The sequence below is a fragment of the Fusarium oxysporum genome, chromosome II (assembly GCF_013085055.1).
Source record: "Fusarium oxysporum Fo47 chromosome II, complete sequence".
NCBI lineage: Eukaryota > Fungi > Ascomycota > Sordariomycetes > Hypocreales > Nectriaceae > Fusarium > Fusarium oxysporum.
In genome coordinates this window covers 1,648,491-1,665,031 of record NC_072841.1, presented here as the reverse complement: position 1 = coordinate 1,665,031, position 16,541 = coordinate 1,648,491, and the positions used below count along the sequence as shown (strand labels likewise).

The 16,541-nt window shown below is 50.1% G+C and overlaps 6 protein-coding genes across 6 annotated transcripts; 2 read left to right on the top strand and 4 right to left on the bottom strand.

Moving 5' to 3' along the window:
* Positions 1-813: 813 nt before the first annotated feature.
* On the bottom strand, positions 814-1,411 carry FOBCDRAFT_214452 (uncharacterized protein). The gene is made up of 4 exons (XM_031173067.3): positions 1,330-1,411; positions 1,260-1,279; positions 1,006-1,188; positions 814-944 (listed from the first exon to the last, which is right to left on the bottom strand). The coding sequence occupies exons 1-4, from the start codon at positions 1,330-1,332 to the stop codon at positions 881-883; spliced, it is 270 nt and encodes an 89-aa protein (XP_031049852.1). The 5' UTR covers positions 1,333-1,411; the 3' UTR covers positions 814-880.
* Positions 1,412-1,521: 110 nt separating this feature from the next.
* FOBCDRAFT_214450 (mitochondrial 54S ribosomal protein YmL3) lies at positions 1,522-3,027 on the top strand. The gene has a single exon (XM_031173066.3). The coding sequence runs from the start codon at positions 1,648-1,650 to the stop codon at positions 2,797-2,799; it is 1,152 nt and encodes a 383-aa protein (XP_031049851.2). The 5' UTR covers positions 1,522-1,647; the 3' UTR covers positions 2,800-3,027.
* FOBCDRAFT_214449 (acyl transferase/acyl hydrolase/lysophospholipase) lies at positions 3,028-5,835 on the bottom strand. Its single transcript, XM_031173064.3, has one exon. The coding sequence runs from the start codon at positions 5,579-5,581 to the stop codon at positions 3,116-3,118; it is 2,466 nt and encodes an 821-aa protein (XP_031049849.2). The 5' UTR covers positions 5,582-5,835; the 3' UTR covers positions 3,028-3,115.
* Positions 5,836-6,655: 820 nt separating this feature from the next.
* Positions 6,656-8,672, top strand: FOBCDRAFT_214448 (uncharacterized protein). The gene is made up of 4 exons (XM_031173063.3): positions 6,656-6,862; positions 6,966-7,337; positions 7,395-8,203; positions 8,256-8,672. Exons 2-4 carry the CDS (start codon positions 7,071-7,073, stop codon positions 8,374-8,376), a joined length of 1,197 nt encoding a protein of 398 aa, XP_031049848.2. The 5' UTR covers positions 6,656-6,862; positions 6,966-7,070; the 3' UTR covers positions 8,377-8,672.
* FOBCDRAFT_214446 (uncharacterized protein) lies at positions 8,673-9,833 on the bottom strand. Its single transcript, XM_031173061.3, has 2 exons — positions 9,588-9,833; positions 8,673-9,537 (listed from the first exon to the last, which is right to left on the bottom strand). Exons 1-2 carry the CDS (start codon positions 9,703-9,705, stop codon positions 8,762-8,764), a joined length of 894 nt encoding a protein of 297 aa, XP_031049846.1. The 5' UTR covers positions 9,706-9,833; the 3' UTR covers positions 8,673-8,761.
* A 429-nt stretch (positions 9,834-10,262) lies between these two features.
* Positions 10,263-15,887, bottom strand: FOBCDRAFT_236611 (histidine phosphatase superfamily; the record flags this gene model as incomplete). The annotated part of the gene is made up of 9 exons (XM_031173060.3): positions 10,263-10,829; positions 10,888-11,010; positions 11,293-11,296; positions 11,390-11,503; positions 11,973-13,088; positions 13,141-13,452; positions 14,052-14,154; positions 14,427-15,618; positions 15,801-15,887. The coding sequence occupies 9 exons, from the start codon at positions 15,885-15,887 to the stop codon at positions 10,263-10,265; spliced, it is 3,618 nt and encodes a 1,205-aa protein (XP_031049845.2).
* Positions 15,888-16,541: the final 654 nt, after the last annotated feature.

Genomic DNA, 16,541 nt, shown 5'->3' with positions numbered 1-16,541 from the left:
ATATCCTTTGTGATTACTTCCCTTATGCTTATCATTAGGGTTCTTGAAAATATATGTATGACCCAAGCTCAATTAGGTGTTTTGTTACAAGCAATGTCTTCTGCCCTGTCTCAGTTGGCACCTTCAACACCTTCAGAGGAGCCTCGTGTCAATCGTATTAACTGTTGTGTAGGGTGTGTTACTGAGTTCTTATCATAGCCCTTGTCTTGGTCGCTCTAATAGGAATGTCACGTAGGTTCGGCTGTAACGGATCACCATCTGCGGTCGTCTGATGCTTTGTGTGAAACCTGTTCCAGCAATGTGGATTTAGTTCAGACTCACTTCAAGAGGACGAGGCTCAAATAGAGGCCTACACATATCTTCCCAGCATACCTTAAAGTCATCGCAAGCTTGTTGTGAAGAGAATAGTTCCAATATCGTGTGTTCGACTAATGTTTCTTCACGTTAGACGGAAGGCATACATGGAAATTCCAGGCATGAATGAGTTCATCTCAATTTCGAAGCACTTTTTGTTCTTCGTACAGCCGTCTAAATACCAGTGTGTATCTGCTTCTCGGCAATTAGACGGCAATGGTAATTCTCATAAGCATATTTAGCAGTGCTCTGATTTGGTCTCAGAAACGAGCATTAACACCCATTTAATAACCCTCTGGTCCGAGAAGCAGCATGTTGGTAAACCAAGGAACAAACTAGAGACTTCTTGGGTCGAAATTTGGCTTCTCATCACTTTGATCCCAGTCGAGATGTTGCAGGGAGCTTCGTGAAATGGAATATTAGCGACCATTATCATCGCAACATCATAGACACCAGATATTGATCTTGAATCAGATTGTATTCATCTTGTCGCAGAAATTTGTACACAGTGTCGTTTTATCCAACTCTATTCGCTCTTTGACGCATTTCCCTTGTCCTCCTCATCCCACTGCTTCAACTGTTTCGACCAGCTAAATTCCATTGTCAGCACTTTCGCTCAGAACCTTAGCATTTTGGAAACGGATAACATACTGTCGGCTAGCGTACCACTGCCCTTGCTCAGGTCGGTGCGCCCATTGTTCTCGCCCGGCGCTGAACTTCCACGTAACCGCAACGATTCCGGCCATGACGACACCAGCGATCAGGGTGTTGGCGCGCCAGTTCGCAGGCTGCGCGTACCAACCACCGGCTGGGGACCAGACGTGCTTGGGGTAACTGTCGCAGGATGGGTTAGATAGGCAATCGCTTCGCTTTCGGTGCTTCGGTTCGTGAGAGGTAAAACTTACGGGACTTTTCCGCCGCCGCCCTGGGTCAATTGTTAGCACAGACTCACTCCAGTTTGTAGGCTTCACTCACCATTTTGAATAATTGATCAACGGACGTAAAAGAGAGGTTGTAGGAGCGCAATGGCAACGTTGAATTGATGTCAAATGGCCGGTTACCAACAGGTGAGGTCCCAGCTTCCAAGGCTGGCCGGGAGAAACGTATTGCGGGCCGCCTGTTGTTCCGGCCAAACCACACACCCCAGCTCACACGACTCTCTAGCCTCGTAGCGCAGAACTTTTTACCCGTCGACGACCGAAAAAACAGGCGACAATCTCCAATTCGCTCCGTCGCCTCATCGACGCCTTTTACAAACCGACGGGACATTCGAGAGGGAATTTATTTGGCTCGATGAAGAGGGTACGGATCGATCGATGGGGCGGCCAATTGCTGCAGGCCCAAGCCCGCAGTATCGGTAGCGGTATCTCAAGACAGGCATTTCTACAAACGACTCGACGTCAAGCTTCTACAGCTGCCGCTTCTCAAGCCAACGAAGAAACGCCTACATTCGCCAATCCACCATCTCCTTCTCCCGAACGTGCCGCTGAGTCGGCTAAGCTTGCGGCTCTCCACTCCCGGTTATCCCTCTCCAACAAGATCCCTCTGGAAACTCTCGCCCGGGCCCTCGTCGTTCCATCAGCCGACAAGAACCCCAGCTTCAACAACGCCAACCTCGCTTTCCTCGGCAGCACATTCATCAATTACCACGTCCTCGAGTTCCTCGTCTGCAAATGGCCTCGTCTACCAATGGCCGTCCTCTACGAAGCCCTCCGCGCCTATTCTGGAAAGGAATCTCTGCATCAAGTAGCTCGCAGGTGGGGTGTTGAAGCCGCTGCTGCTCCCGGCGAGGAGGTCGACCCTGGCCTGTTACAATGGGCACCTCGAGATGCGGATATGCAGTCACGCTGGGGCTCTGTCCGTCAAGAGTCCGCTTTTACCGACCGATTTAAACCCCGACGTGGAATCAGCAGTCGTGTAGTCTACGACAATGCTTTTGGTGACCCTGTGAACGTCGAGAAGATGAGCAGCGAGGAGGGCTATAAGTACTACCAACACGAGGCGTACTCTTCATTTGTCCAAGCCGTTGTTGGTGCTGTTTACACCCACTCTGGTCAAGACGCCGCTCGCGATTTCGTCAAGGCTCACGTGCTTGCTCGACAAGTCGACGTTTCTACCATGTTCGAATTCAAACTACCTACACGAGAACTCTCCATGTTGTGCGCTCGTGAAGGATTTGAGGCACCTATTGCTCGTCTAGAGAGCGAGACAGGTCGACATTCACGAACTCCTGTATTCATTGTTGGTATTTACAGTGGTTCCGAGAAGCTTGGTGAAGGTGGCGGCCCTAGCCTGGATATTGCCAGGTGGAAGGCATCGATGAACGCCCTCAAAGCGTGGTACCTCTACAGCCCCGGCAATAAGGTTCGGGTACCAAGTGATATGTACGAGCCGGATGCTAAGCGCTGGAAGGCCCCTCATATCGATATTGGTGAGGTCATCTAAACAAGAAATGTCGTGGTGTTGGATATATATGTACTCAGAGCGGCGTATCAGGCGTCGGCTCTTCATGTGGATAATGAGCAATTTTCGCCCCGGTTGGGCTGTGTATAAAAATTACATGGGAGCATAGGATCCTAGAGGATCGGGATGGGAAACGTCACTGTAAGATGCAATGTAACACAATGACAAAACTCAACAAAGTAAGAGTCAGAATCAATTTTTTACATTACACTGCGTCCCTGACGCCTGCACGGGTATACTAGATACATGGTTCTATAAGTCAAATGATTATTCTGCCAGTAATGTTGAAATCACAGGCTCAACTGAAATGATCGCCTTCACCCAGACGGATGCCTTCGCCTCTCCTCATACGAGATCGATAGCGATCCTGGCGTTGGGCCTTTTCTGCTTCCTCGCGAAGCTTCTTCTTGCGCTGATACACTGCGCGGATGGTATCTCGGATCTGCTGCTTTCCCTCGTCATAGTTTGCTCGAGCCAACGCAGTGACATTATCAATCTGTTCAGGGGTATAGATGAAGTTCCATGTGCTCAGGTAATCGGTAGTTCCGGGAGAAATACCAGGAACCTTGTCGTTGGAAATGAAAGGCAAGTAGACAACAGCAATGCCAGCATCAGGTTCCATGAGTTGCCATGATGTCTCGTCCGAGATTGCTTTTGAGGGAGGGGGTGGCTCAGTACTGCGTTCTGTGTTGGTCCCAACCCAGACAGTGCAGTAGCCCAAATCGCCGGACTCTTGATCACCAGGCTCGAATTTGGTCTTGTCATTCTCTGCCATAACTTGCTTGCCCTCTTCGTGAGCTTCTTGGCGAAGCTCATCCTGTTCTTTTTTGGCTTCGCGAAGTTTAGCCTCAGCTTCACGAGTGGATTTCGCCTGTGCCTCGTCTAGCTCTTCTACGACCTGGGATGTAGCTTCTCCAGGCTTGGGCCAGCCAATGCCAACGGGCCAACCCTTGACACCACGTTGACGGGCGTAGCCATCGGCGACTGAGAGCCAGTTGTCGGTTTTGATGTCTGCAGAGGCATCAAAGGCAACAAGAACGTCCACATCTCTGCCCGGTCGCAGGAGGGGGTAAATAGGCAAGTTGTTGGACATTCCAGCATCCATAAGTTGAATATACTCGTTGTCATAAATACTGGTCGGCGTGGTTTCCGGTAATTTTCCGTGCATTCCGTAGGCAAAGTTGGGTATCTTGGCAGGATCAATAGGATGCACTTTGACCAAGTCATCGTCTCGTGTCGAGATGAGTTCATCAATAGTCCCGAAACCAGTCAAGCCCTGGACAAGTGGCTTGATCTCTCGGTAATAATGACTGAGTGTTGCACAGAATGCGCTACCAAAGATGCCCATGAGGAGTGGTAATCGAAGCTCAGGGAGATGGAAGCCATCCTCAGGAGGAACATCACATCCCTGGTTGAATCTGCGGCCTAGAGCCCAGGTGGGGATACCGGCACCGAACTCTTCACAAAAGAATTCGTAGGGTGTGATCTCATACCACTGAAACCAAGCCTCCTTCTTGGCTTTCTCTTTGGCGATCTCAGCTTCGATAGGCCCTTGTTCAGCAGCCTCTGGCAAGTCAGGAATCTCGTGTCTCACAGCAGTATAGATGGGCATCGGTAACTGCCCGTATTGGACATATTGGCGTTGGTTTGAGAGCTTAAAGTCGCGATCGTTGACCCCAAGGTCTCCTTTCGGCACCAGATACCGAGCTGCCAGTAAGACACCATACACATCAACGAGACCAAAATCTGCCTTGGGATCACCCTTGAGCTTCTCGACCATGCCACTCAGGAGGTATTTATTAGTGGGCATAGAAGCAAGAGATTGGAAGGCCACGGGTGGGTAGGCGATATGGGTTGAGGCCCTAGCTTTGAGGTGTTCGAGAAGGTTACGAATGTTTCCCTTGTTGAACGATGTAAGGCTCAGAGCCTGAAGCCAGCATGAGCCGCTCACGCCTGAGGTGTATGTGACGCAGTCAAACAACCCATCTTCTTCTGTGGCAAGAATTGATCCAGTTCCAGCAATAAGTGCTCTCAGACCTCCACCAGAGCCGCACATGGCAATTGTTGGAACATCATCTGGATGGACATCCTCCTCCTTGAGTCCGAGATATTTAGCCAGTCCTATTCTGGCGACTCGTTTTCGTCGGGACAAAAATTCCTTCTCCTCATCGCAAAGATTTGGTGAAACTCGAACTTTGGCTGAATATCGAATCTCGGGATTAATCAGAGGGTCGTGGGCGTCTTGCCAAATCTCGTCGGCCAGAGACCCTGGGGACATGGACAGTTCACGTTGAAGTTTCCGAACGTAACCCGGGATAAGTCTGGACCACTCAGGGAGGAGATAACTAACGACCTTGTCGGAGAAGGAAGAGAATTGAACATCGTTGAGCTTACAGAACGTCTCGAAGCGGCGAGCAAAGTTTATCCAGGCCGACTGATCCGTGTCTGATTCTTCATCCTGAGTCTTGTCTTGTTTCTCGTCCTTTGGAGAGTCCTCATGGGTTCGCTGCCTTGATTGTTTACCGGAAAGCTGTGCAAAGTCGTCAGAAGGGTAGAGCCACCAGATAAAAAGCCCGCCGGTAATTACTGCTACTGGAAACGTCGATTTTTGCTGTGCTTCTTGCTTGGCACCGTTCTTGGATGGAGATGTCCAGAGATGGCGGTGTTGACGATGCGATAATCTTCGTCGTGGGATACGCTGGTGGGTATTGAGTCTTGTAGTGACTCTATTGAGGCTCTTGAGAGAGCCGCGGTAGTGTCTCATGGTTTTGGGTGCAATTGGGTTTTGTCGAGAATTTTATTGTCATTGTTGGACAGCGCACAGCACATGCTTTCAGTGGCTGCAAGCCTAAACTCAGTGCATTGTCGCAAGACAGATAGAGGAATGTTGGGTAGATTTTTGAAAGAGAGTATAGAATCGAAATTGTAGATTGAACCGCGAGATTAGGTAGGCACCTCGGCAGGTATCCGAGGAGTTGGTGCCTGGATGCTGGGGGTTTTATATGACACTGCCTTACGTTGCGCAACTTGTTGAGAATAGCTCAAGATGGCTGATGTCATTCCCAAGTTCCGTCCTGCAAAAGTGGGATGTGGGGTCTACGAATGCAAAACTAGAGGGGTACTCGAGAGCTGAATATGAGTCTCGACCATTCCAAAGTATTTCTCTATCACACAATGAGGTCACAAGTACATCGGGGCAGACGGACGCTCCCGCATCATGCCACGGATCAAGCAAGAGAATCGAAAACTCCCGGTTATTGTATCAAGATGTTGTAACTTTTGCGGTTCCATTCGGAGGTTTTCTCTCTGTTTGGCATGTGGTATTCTTTTTATCTGTGCCACGGATCTTCAGGTCCGCTTTCAACTTGGATGGTCAAAAAGCTTGGTTCCGAGCCAAGGAGACAAGATAAGGCCCAATCGGGTTACAGCTGACCGCCAACTCGTGCACTCGTTTTTAAAAGAGCTTATTACCAAGTTTCTTTGTGGTAGGGTAACTCGATTTTGGGGAAAAGTCGTCGATACTCGATCTCTAGATCAACCGCTCTGCTCTGATACAGTTACAGAACTTGATAACTCAGATCGAAGAATTGTTACAGAGGCTATGTCTGATTTGATCGATTGAGAGACTTGCTCTTAAATAGTCTCAGTTCATAATATATTTGTCGAATTACAGTTTTGATCTCAAGTTGTCATCGTCATGATACAAGATAAACTCTCGACTTCTCCTTCACCTTGATCAGGGAAATGGAACACTCACAGCACTACTTAAACGATGGAGGGAGCGGCAGGAAAGTGGGGTCATCCGCGGTGGGGGGAAATGGAAGAGAGAGTAGCGGACCAACGCCAAAAAAGGTGGGCGGTGAAATCGCAAAGCTAAGGCTAGTGAGAGATGGGCCTTTCGATGGTTTTTTTTCAAGGTGATTTTTTCCTCGCGCCGGCAGAATCAATCAATCGCATTTTTTTTTTACTCTTCTTCAATTGAATCTGTTTTATACAAACAAAAATTCATCAATTGTGTAACCTCGAGTTAATTCTTTCTATCAAGGTAAGCTTCATTGAACAGGCAACAGTCACACCGATGACTCGCTTTTTTCCAACCCCGCCACCATCTTTTTCGTTTTCGCGACCTTTTCTCACTTCGCTTCTAGTTTCTTTCCTCTTTATCCTACCACTCAACACTTCTTAGCCTGCAACCGTGAAAAAGTCGCGATCGCGCATCGTTCCCAATTATCAAATAACGGTCGAAACTCACAATGAGCGAAGCTGAAGCCCCCAAGCCTGTCGAGGCTGTCCAGCCTGAGGCCGAGGTTCCTACCACCCAGCCCACAGAAGAGAAGGTTGAGGAGAAGACAGAGCAGAAGGCAGAGGAGTCCACAGAAAAGTCTGAGGATAACTCTGAAGAGAAGAAGGAGATTCTCAAGACCACAGCCAAGCACGATGACGAAAACCCTCGCAACAACCGCAAATTCGACCCTTCAACCCGTGAGGTCACTGATGACCCTGAGGCCATCCGCAAGCAGGTATGTATAGCTTCATCTATCTTTCGTTGTCGCGCGTGAGTGTACTTACTCCCCTAGGTCGAGTTCTACTTTGGCGACTGGAACTTCCCTCAAGACAAGTTCATGTGGGAGTCATGCGGCGGAAGCGAAAACAAGCCCATGAAGGTCAAGACTATCCACTCCTTCAAGCGTATGCGAACTTTCCAGCCCTACAGTGCCGTCATCGCTGCTCTCAAGGACAGCAAGTTCCTTGAGCTTTCCGGCGAGGAGGGTGAGGAGGTCGTCAAGCGCAAGACCCCCTACCAGCCCATGAACGCCTCCAAGTCCAAGGTCGAAGCCGCCACCGTTTACGTCAAGGGCTTCGGCGATGAGGCCCCCAACACCCAATTCGATCTCGAGAGCTTCTTCGCTCAGTTTGGCGAGGTCAAGGGCCTTAAGCTCCGACGCACAAACGAGGGTCTCTTCAAGGGCTCCGTGTTCGTCACCTTCGCCGACGAGGATGAGGCGAACAAGTTCATCAAGATTGACCCCAAGCCTAAGTGGAAGGACCACGATCTCAAGATCATGAGCAAGCGAGCTTACTGCGACGAGAAGAACGACCTCATCCGACAAGGGAAGATTGAGCCTAACCAGAGCAACCCCCGCAAGTTTTATGAGGGTAGGGAGACAGGCAAGGGTGGACGTGGACGAGGTGGAAAGGATTCTCGTGGCCGTGGCCAGGACGACTGGAAGCAGCGACGCGAGAACGACCAGAAGAACGGTTTCAAGGACCGACGAGGTGGACGCGGCGGCCGAGGAGGTCGTGGTCGAGGCCGTGGCCGTGGTGGACGTGATGGTGGACGTGACCGCGATCAGTCCAAGGATGAGGTCAAGCACAGCAGCAACGAGTAAGTCGCCCTATCCATTATGCAGAGAGGCATTTGCTAACATACTACACAGCACCACCCCTCGCATCCAGTCCACCGCCGACGAGTCTGCCGATAACAAGAAGCGAAGCCGCGATGAGGATGCTCCCTCCGGCGAGCCTGCTGCCAAGAAGGTCGACGTCAAGGCCGAGTAGGTCAAGATCAAGATGGAATTAGAATCGCTCATCTGAACCGAGGAGGAAAATGGAACCAAGGAACGACCAACATCATTCAGGCTGATACCATATATTGAACAAAAAAGGGGGGTTTCAAAAACTATGCAAGTTTTGTGAAAGGGAGACGAAGCGGCAACCGCTACAACTGTATTATGGGATCTTTTTACGGAGCAACCAGGTGCTTTGCTGTCCTTTCCTATTGTCTATCACGGGTCTATAGATGGCTAGTGGTATTTGACAGAGATTATAAAGCAAGTGATACTATTCGCAAGTGACGTTTTCTCCATTATCGCGGTTCACGTTCGTTTTCTCTATATGGTCCCCCTCTTTCTAAGAAAACACCCCATTATACCTCATGGCGGCTCTAAACAGAGTAATCCAGCTTCTTATCGCCAAGGACACCCCAGAACTCTTCGATAAGCTCCTTCTGGCCACTTGGTGCTCCTCGCACAGCAAGATATACGCGCGCCTCAAGCTCAGGATCCCAATTGCCCGGGTTTCCATGTACCATGCGACCACCAGCCTCATTGAGGATCGCCCATCCAGCACAAACATCCCACGCCCAGCATCCACCCTCCCAGTACAAGTCAACCTGTCCCGCGGCCACAGCAGCAATGTTCAGCGCAGCAGAGCCCATCGACCGCAACGAGTGAACCATTGATCCGCCATTCTCAGGAGTCGCTGTGAGCTTTCGGAATGCTTCGACCTTGATGTCGAAGTTGGGTCCGTCACGTTGCGCTCCCCATTCAACAGCGACGAGAGAACTGCCGAGGCCCTCGATGGGTCGCGGTGAGCGTGCGAGAGGGAGACGGCGAGGTTCTTTTCCACGACCGTGTGTGAGGAAGGCGCCGCGGCCCTTGATAGCGGTGTAGAGAGTGTCGAGCCATGGGTTGTAGATGACGCCAATGGCGGGCTGACGATCGATTGCGAGACCGAGAGAGATGCAGGCGCTGGGGAATGAGTGCACGAAGTTGGTTGTTCCATCGATTGGGTCGACAACGAAAGTTGGCTCAGAGCCAAGTCTCACTCCAGGCTTGTATGTCTCTTCGCCCATGAAGGAGATTGAGGGGAATGATGAGGAGAGGCGGGTTGAGACCATCTTTTCAACGCCCTTGTCTGCTTCGGTAACAATGTCGACGGCTGCAATTATGTCAGCTACAAAACATATCATGGACAGAACATGATCGTACAGTTGAGCTTGGTGTCGGTGTCGAGCTCAGCAGGATTGGCAGCCAAGATCATGGCTCCGGCCTCGTAGGCCACTGAGACGAGCTCATCATGAACAGCTTGAAGATCGATATCAGCCATTGTGTATAATTTCCTTTTTGTTGTTGACTGAACAAGATAAGATGGTGTTATGATGAAGTGGAGGAACAGGTTTATGGAGGGGTTCTCAATGATTTGGCGGGGCAGCTCAAGCTGACGTCTGTGAGGGGCCGAAAGCCGGGGCCGGTCAGAACAGACCATCCGGAGCTTCCTAACATTGCAGTGATACTCAATGAACAGGGGATAAATAGCACGTTGGGTTTGTGCTGTGCTTCAATTGGACACATGGCATTTCTCAACCAAATCTAGGGATAGAAACGCCGTGAATTGAGTGTTAAATCACTATCGACAAGAGTGGTACAAGACTTCCGTAAACTACCAAATTGAAAGAATCCTTGCAGCACATACACAATGTCATGATATATCAGAATTCCACCCAGCCAAGTCCAGGCTCTGCATGAACCATAGGTTCCCAAGCCCAGTAAATAAGAGAGAAAGAAGGAAAGGCAAACATAGCAAAATTCGCAGACAATCCATAATCGCGCAGCTTTTGTCTCGTCTCCCATAACATACTCGACTCTTTCAGCTCATGTCTCGTCTTACATGTTCTCCCTAAACACAGACCGTCGCTCTGTCGGACTGCTCTCGGCGCTGCCGCTTCTGTTCTTGGGTTTCGCAACTCCCGTGTCGATAGGTCGAGGGCTCACGCCGCGCAAACTTGAACCAGCATCGTCATCGAACGGGTTACGTCCTCCAGGTCCCGATGCAGGACTTCTGCTCGCCCTACGACCCCGATCTTCCTCCTCGTCGAAACCTCGACCGCCCGACAATCCCGGCGTCGCCGCGAGGTTCATGTTGTAACCACCGCCGTATCCGGTGTCCCGGCCGCGACCACCAACGTCCTCTTCATAGTATCCATATTGGTCTGCTTCGTTTCCAACGCGCGAGTCCCACGCTTCATCAGGGTCGAGCGGACCGAAGCCGCGACGGCCGCGGGCACCGCCGGATTGCTCGTAAGCGCCTGCGGCGGATCGGTTGTTGCGGTTCTTGAATTTGCGAATCTTGTCGTTGAACCAGCCAGCGATGCCGCTAGGGGCGGGTTGTATTCCATAGCCGCTGTCTTCTTTATGCCATGGTAGATACGAGGCGAGACTTGGGGGGGGAAGCTGTAGAGATAGGGTATTAGTTTGATTGACAGGATTGGGAGCGAAGGAAGTGACATACACCAAGTCTGCGAGCACGAAGCTGTGTGAATACAACCCATCCAACAGCTCCTGCAACGAGCAGGACGATAATGGCGATTACGATACCTCCTGCCGTCGACACCATCTTTCTGTGATCCCGCTTCTGTGTGTCTCAAGGGATTTGCGATGCGATCAGTCGCGTGGTGACGAAAGACGAGAGGGTGAGACAGATGCTGGTCGGGCGCAAATCGCAACGATTGCGTTATCTATCTTGGTATTTGAATAGTAATAATCCGCCGTGGGAAGGAGAAGATACAATGAAGGGTTATTTTCGCAGGCGAGATTTGGTGTCCTTTGTTTGACTTTGGCTTGTCTTGTTCGGATGAGGTGGCGGTGCTTCGTCCAAGCTCCTACAGTGCAAGTGCAGTATGAAGATGTCACTGACTGGGCTTCAATTGAGATGTAATGGACGCTGGAGGACTGGGCGGGAAAATCTTAGGGCGGCCCACTTCTGTCAGTGTCCACCGACTAGGGTTGCTTACAGTGAGCTTGGCGCTGATGCCGGCTCTGAATTTAGTATCAGTGGCCCGCTGTAGTGGAGAAAGGCGTTTAAGTCCCTGCAGAGTTCCATATCCAATTCCCTGAGAAGTCCAATGCTTATATTCGCATATCCATGTCAATTGGACTTCTTTCCAAGATTAACCATCGTGAGAATGATTTAACTGTTCTGGCGAGTCCTGCTTAAAGCTTCCTCCTATCTCATTAAATAATTAGCATCTTATTTCATCCTCGTATTCCTCATCCGAGCAAATCCGCTCCCTTGCATCCGAGTCTATTTCAGTCCATTACAACGGCTACCAGCCTCTTGGAATAACAAAAAACATGCAATTAACCGCTCTGTATATCTAACTCTTCCTGGGGGTTTACCCCTTGATACCGCACTTGTTCCAATGCCCTCCCTGCCTCGCAAACGACAAGCTCTTCACGAAATCCTCCAGCTTACACCGTCCATACACATCTCCTCCGCAACTCTCCATCTCCATAACTCTATCATTTATCAATACTCTAACAAATTCCTCTCCCTTCTCTTCATTTGTAGCGCCGCACTCAAGCTTCTCTACATACATACGCGCAGCAAAGGGGACTACCCATGCTGATGAGTAGCCATGTGCTCGGATAGCTGGCACGATATGGTGTTTCGGCAGCTTGCTTGTCGAGTTGTACAGACCCATTGCTGAGAAAATAGACACCATGGTGTTGTCATGGCTGAAGTCTGCATATAGCGCCCTGTCCAGGGGAAATGTCTCAGGATTGCCGTCCAACGTGCGATTGGTTGTGGTGTGGTCATCAACAGGCTTCCTCGTCAATCGAGAAACAAGCTCGTTGACGTATCCTACGCCCTGTGTCGGTCCCATTGCGTTGCCATTACCGTATTCATAGTATTTGCCCAGAGTCATGTAGTAATCGTAGCTTCGCCAATCTTCTATGGAGAAAAGGTCGCAGAAACGGGATTGTCCTACACCATCAGGAGTGTTGACTATGTTGAAAGGGCACAGATCCATGAGATAGATCGTCTCCTGTAGCGACAGTTTGGCTTTGTGCAGATTCCTGTTGAGTCTATCCCGAATAGGAGGCAGGAATTTGTTTCCCCAGGCGGTCTGCGCACTGTTGTCGCCAACCTCATCATTGTCCTCGAACGAGCTACATGTTCCATGTGACAGTGTGTTATTGATACCGGGCTCCTCGGGAATTACAAGAATGTCATCGGTGTAGTCATATCCAGACTCTCCTCGAGAGGCATAGAAACCTTGTGTGAAGTTGTGAGACGACATGATAACTCTGTCGGATCCTGATGCCCTGATGAAAGGCTCCGTCTTTTCAGCGAGTCCGATGTATCGCTCATAAAAAGCCTTTCCAGAATCAATCATCTGGTCTTGACCAAAATCGGTCAGATCCTCAGATCCGAGGTTGTATTCGTAGTCACTGAGCCATTCGTAGCCCTTGCCATAGTTGGTCACTGATTTCTGGAGGCGGGCAATGGTGGCGCTGTATGCTGTAGTCTTGCCGGCGGTTGGATATCGAGCTCCATGACGAGACAGGGCGATTCCTATAGTGACCTCGCAATCATCCGGTGTTGATGAATCAACCTCTGATGGGACAGAGAAGAAGGAAGAATACTGTCCCCAGAGCTTGGAAATGTCATTGCAGCTTCCGTCATACTCACATCCAGATGACAGTGTGCTTGCAGATGTTAGTTTGGGGTCAAATATGAGAATTGGATGAGGGCGCTCACTTGTTGTGAACCCAAATAGCGAGTACTGTGATCAATGCAACTGTGCTGGTTACCATGACAAGGTAGCTCCATCGTCGGGTCTCTCGACGCTTATGCTCTGTATGCCAGTTCTCAAGTCGCTCGGCGTCCGCATAGCTCTCTTCAGCTTCATCATCATTTCCAGAGAGTAGTCGCCCTCTCTCAGCATCGGCATCAGATGCATCTGAGCGATTCGCTTCTGAGGGCGCGTCGTCGCGCGGAATTCGAACCATTTCTACTGCTTCGGTTATCTTGACAGGGATGTTGTAGTTGTTTATGAGAGCCAATAGCTCCCTGTGAGGGCGATAAGGTTAAATCAGCAACGACTGATGCGAATAAACACGCAAAGTTTGAGGCATTGAGCTACTAGCAGGTCTTTCTTTGATAGCCTTGCGCTTTGATCGCATTTGTTGGCTGGGAATAGTGTTGATTAAGCTGAGCTGAGTATCCCTGAATGTTAGAGGTTCAAAGACACTTCACTTCACTTCAGGTGAGAGTGGGCCACGTGCATGGTTATGAGGCTGACAAATGAGGCACCATTAGCCACATGCCGATGTCTTCAGCAGTTGTTACAGTGATTGCGCTCAGTCGTTAATCAGTGAAACAATGATACATGATTCAGAAGAGGAATAAACACGATAGTAAGAATTAGGTAATTAAACTTCCTTCAACATAATGATTTGGTTTGGTGTTGGTGCTGGTGCTATTATTAGATCTTACCAATACCCTAAAGTTCAGTGATGAAGGCGACAAATGAAGTGGAAAGTATCGAATGGAATATGCCGCTCTAGGCGAATACATTTTAGTCGTATCATGCAGATCTCAAGATAACATCTCTGCTCCTATACCTCCAGCCTCTATCGTTTAACATGGACATAAATTTTAGAGCAAACCTGCCGCCCAGAAACCAGTTCTTTAATTCAAACCCAATTCCCAAATATTTTATCCCATTACCATAGCATTTCAAATACCCAAAGACCTTGCCACGTAGTCTAGCTACATGGCAATAAGCCGTAGTACGAATGGTATCATCAAGTGTATAAGTCATAAAAACGTTGAAGAGAAAACGCGGGGTATAAGCCAAAATATCCAATCATTCCTTCACATTGCAACACCGACACTCCTCCTTTGAGGTCGGGTATCGTTTCTGCCAAACGTTGAAGTGGCGAACCGTGAGATGAGGGGCTCATCCTGTGACACAGCAGCTGTGCTACCCACAGAGCATGTTGTCGGGACTGTGCGGTTCTCGTCATCCGATTCCCACGTACTGACCGTATCGACTGACTCTGTGCTCCGCCGATGTTCCGATGCTCCGCCCAGCGAAACTTGGTAAAATCCTTGGTTGCCCCTGATAGGACGAGGAGCGTTGGTGACAGAGTCGAAACTCATGTTACGGTTGTGCTGTGGCCCGGGGAAGAGCCAGCTCGACACCCGGGAAAAAGACTTCTTCTTCCTCAGAGGAGGTCGAAGTACTAAAGGTAGAGGTGGCGGTGGGGGCATATCATCTCGCCTGGGGCGAGAAGGAGGGGTAGAAGGTGACCTTTGCTCACCAGGAGTTCGGGATCTGCGAGGTGGTGTGATAGGAGTTCTCACAGGCGTACGAGGCGGCCTGATGGGTGCTGTGTGTGGTCTTTCAATGATATCAGAGTTGAGGCGCTGGGCAAAGGAAGGAGCTGCTGGGGGAAGAGCCGGAATTGACGGCATGGGCTCCAGGTCTGAAGAAGTCGGCGGGAGCGGTTCGTCACCAGGCCCGTAGATCGAGCTCATACCGGGCATGGTTCGGGCGACCGAGTGGGGAGTTGGTGGTCGACTAGGAACATAAAGACTCTGTCTCTCGATGACATCGTCAATCTGCTTCTGGAGTTTTTCAACCTCTAGCATAGCATTCGCAACTCGTTCCTTGACCTTTTCCACATCTGGTGAGCTATACGCACGAGGACGACCCGGTGACTTAGGGGGGATCAAAGGCGGGATCTCATCTTCTCCATGAGAGGAACTAGGAGCACTTCCCAGAGCTTGGCGACGTGGAAAGTGGAATGACATGGGAGAATCTGAAAAGCTCTTCTGATGCTCTAATGAAGGTTTCACTTCTTCGGGTTGGCTATCCGACACACAGTCAGAATAGTCTGATGAGGGGGCCGGGTTCGCAGGCCTTGGTTCAAAGTGAGGCATGATAGGAGATACACCATTGTCGGACTGATAGATGCTCAACTCGAGCGGGCGGTAAGGGCGATGAGGTAACTGTTTCGCAGGTCGAAGATTCGAAGCTCTCGATGGCGTAGGTTCAGGAAAATCAAGAAATGGATCGGCAGCAGTTGATACATGGCGGAAGTCTGAAGGGGCTGAAATGAGCGGCCGGCGCGAACTTGGAGAGAGTGACCAGAATCTCCTTCTCTTTGACGAGACACTGTCTCTTGTAGACCTCTCCGACATTTTACGATGCTCCGGCATTGCAACAGGCTGGGGATGGTGAATTGGTTGGTCGTATATTACTGGATATGAACGCTTCTCATCGACTTGGCCTATCAGCAACTGGTCGTCGCTCAACCTGCCTACGGGCCACGAAATGTTCAAAGTTGAAAATGAATCCGAGGCCCAAGTATTGGCAGTGTGGGCAGAGGTAGAAGTAGACATAGACTTACTACGACGCGGCCTCCTGTCCTCTGAGGAGACCAGCGGTGCGCAGCAGAGAGATAGCCACGATGGCCAAGAAGCTCCTTCAGAGCCATGGGCACCGTGAGAACCGGCGTGTGTCATGCTGCGAAGCTCTCACGTCATACCGAGAAGGCGTATAGAACGTTGGGGGAGAAGAGAATGGCGGAGAGAAGAACGAACGATTCGTTACTCAACGAAGTAAAAGAAAAATGGCATAGAAGCTGAAAGACGGATCAACGTATGGAGATAAGGTGGGATATGAGTGTGTATGTAAGTATGTATGTACAGTACACTCCTTCGTATATGTAAGCCAGCACCAGTACTAGCACCTGCAGAAGAGGAGTGTGGTTGATGAAAGAGAGGAATGGGATAGGACAAGTGAAGCAAGACGGGAAAGCTGCAGGAGGAGGACCAGGGACCCGGCAGATAAAAGAACAAGAGAAGCAAACAGCGGCAAGCAACTTGTAATGCAGCCCAGCCCATCTCGTGGATGACGGCCGGGCTGCGACGTTCCCATGGTAGTATATCCACACCCACAGAGGCAACAAACGACAGTATTGGCACCCATGCCCCTACGAGTCTGTAGTGGGATCTGGGTTAGTTTCAAGCCCCATTACGATCGAATTTTAAAAAATTAAATAAGAAAAAAATGGGCGGCAGCCAAGGGAGATGCAAGACGACGTATCGAGTGGTTGACGATTGTCCAAGACGAACCCACGGTGCAGGTG

Coding starts and splice junctions, on each gene's coding strand:
- FOBCDRAFT_214452 (XM_031173067.3), bottom strand. Junction 1,189..1,259: donor GGCGGCGGCGGAAAAGTCCC/GTAAGTTTTACC, acceptor ATCCTGCGACAG/TTACCCCAAGCACGTCTGGT. Junction 945..1,005: donor CAGTGGTACGCTAGCCGACA/GTATGTTATCCG, acceptor AATGGAATTTAG/CTGGTCGAAACAGTTGAAGC.
- FOBCDRAFT_214450 (XM_031173066.3), top strand. CDS start 1,648: ATGAAGAGGGTACGGATCGATCGATGGGGCGGCCAATTGCTGCAGGCC.
- FOBCDRAFT_214449 (XM_031173064.3), bottom strand. CDS start 5,581: ATGAGACACTACCGCGGCTCTCTCAAGAGCCTCAATAGAGTCACTACA.
- FOBCDRAFT_214448 (XM_031173063.3), top strand. CDS start 7,071: ATGAGCGAAGCTGAAGCCCCCAAGCCTGTCGAGGCTGTCCAGCCTGAG. Junction 7,338..7,394: donor CTGAGGCCATCCGCAAGCAG/GTATGTATAGCT, acceptor TTACTCCCCTAG/GTCGAGTTCTACTTTGGCGA. Junction 8,204..8,255: donor GTCAAGCACAGCAGCAACGA/GTAAGTCGCCCT, acceptor CATACTACACAG/CACCACCCCTCGCATCCAGT.
- FOBCDRAFT_214446 (XM_031173061.3), bottom strand. CDS start 9,705: ATGGCTGATATCGATCTTCAAGCTGTTCATGATGAGCTCGTCTCAGTG. Junction 9,538..9,587: donor CACCGACACCAAGCTCAACT/GTACGATCATGT, acceptor ACATAATTGCAG/CCGTCGACATTGTTACCGAA.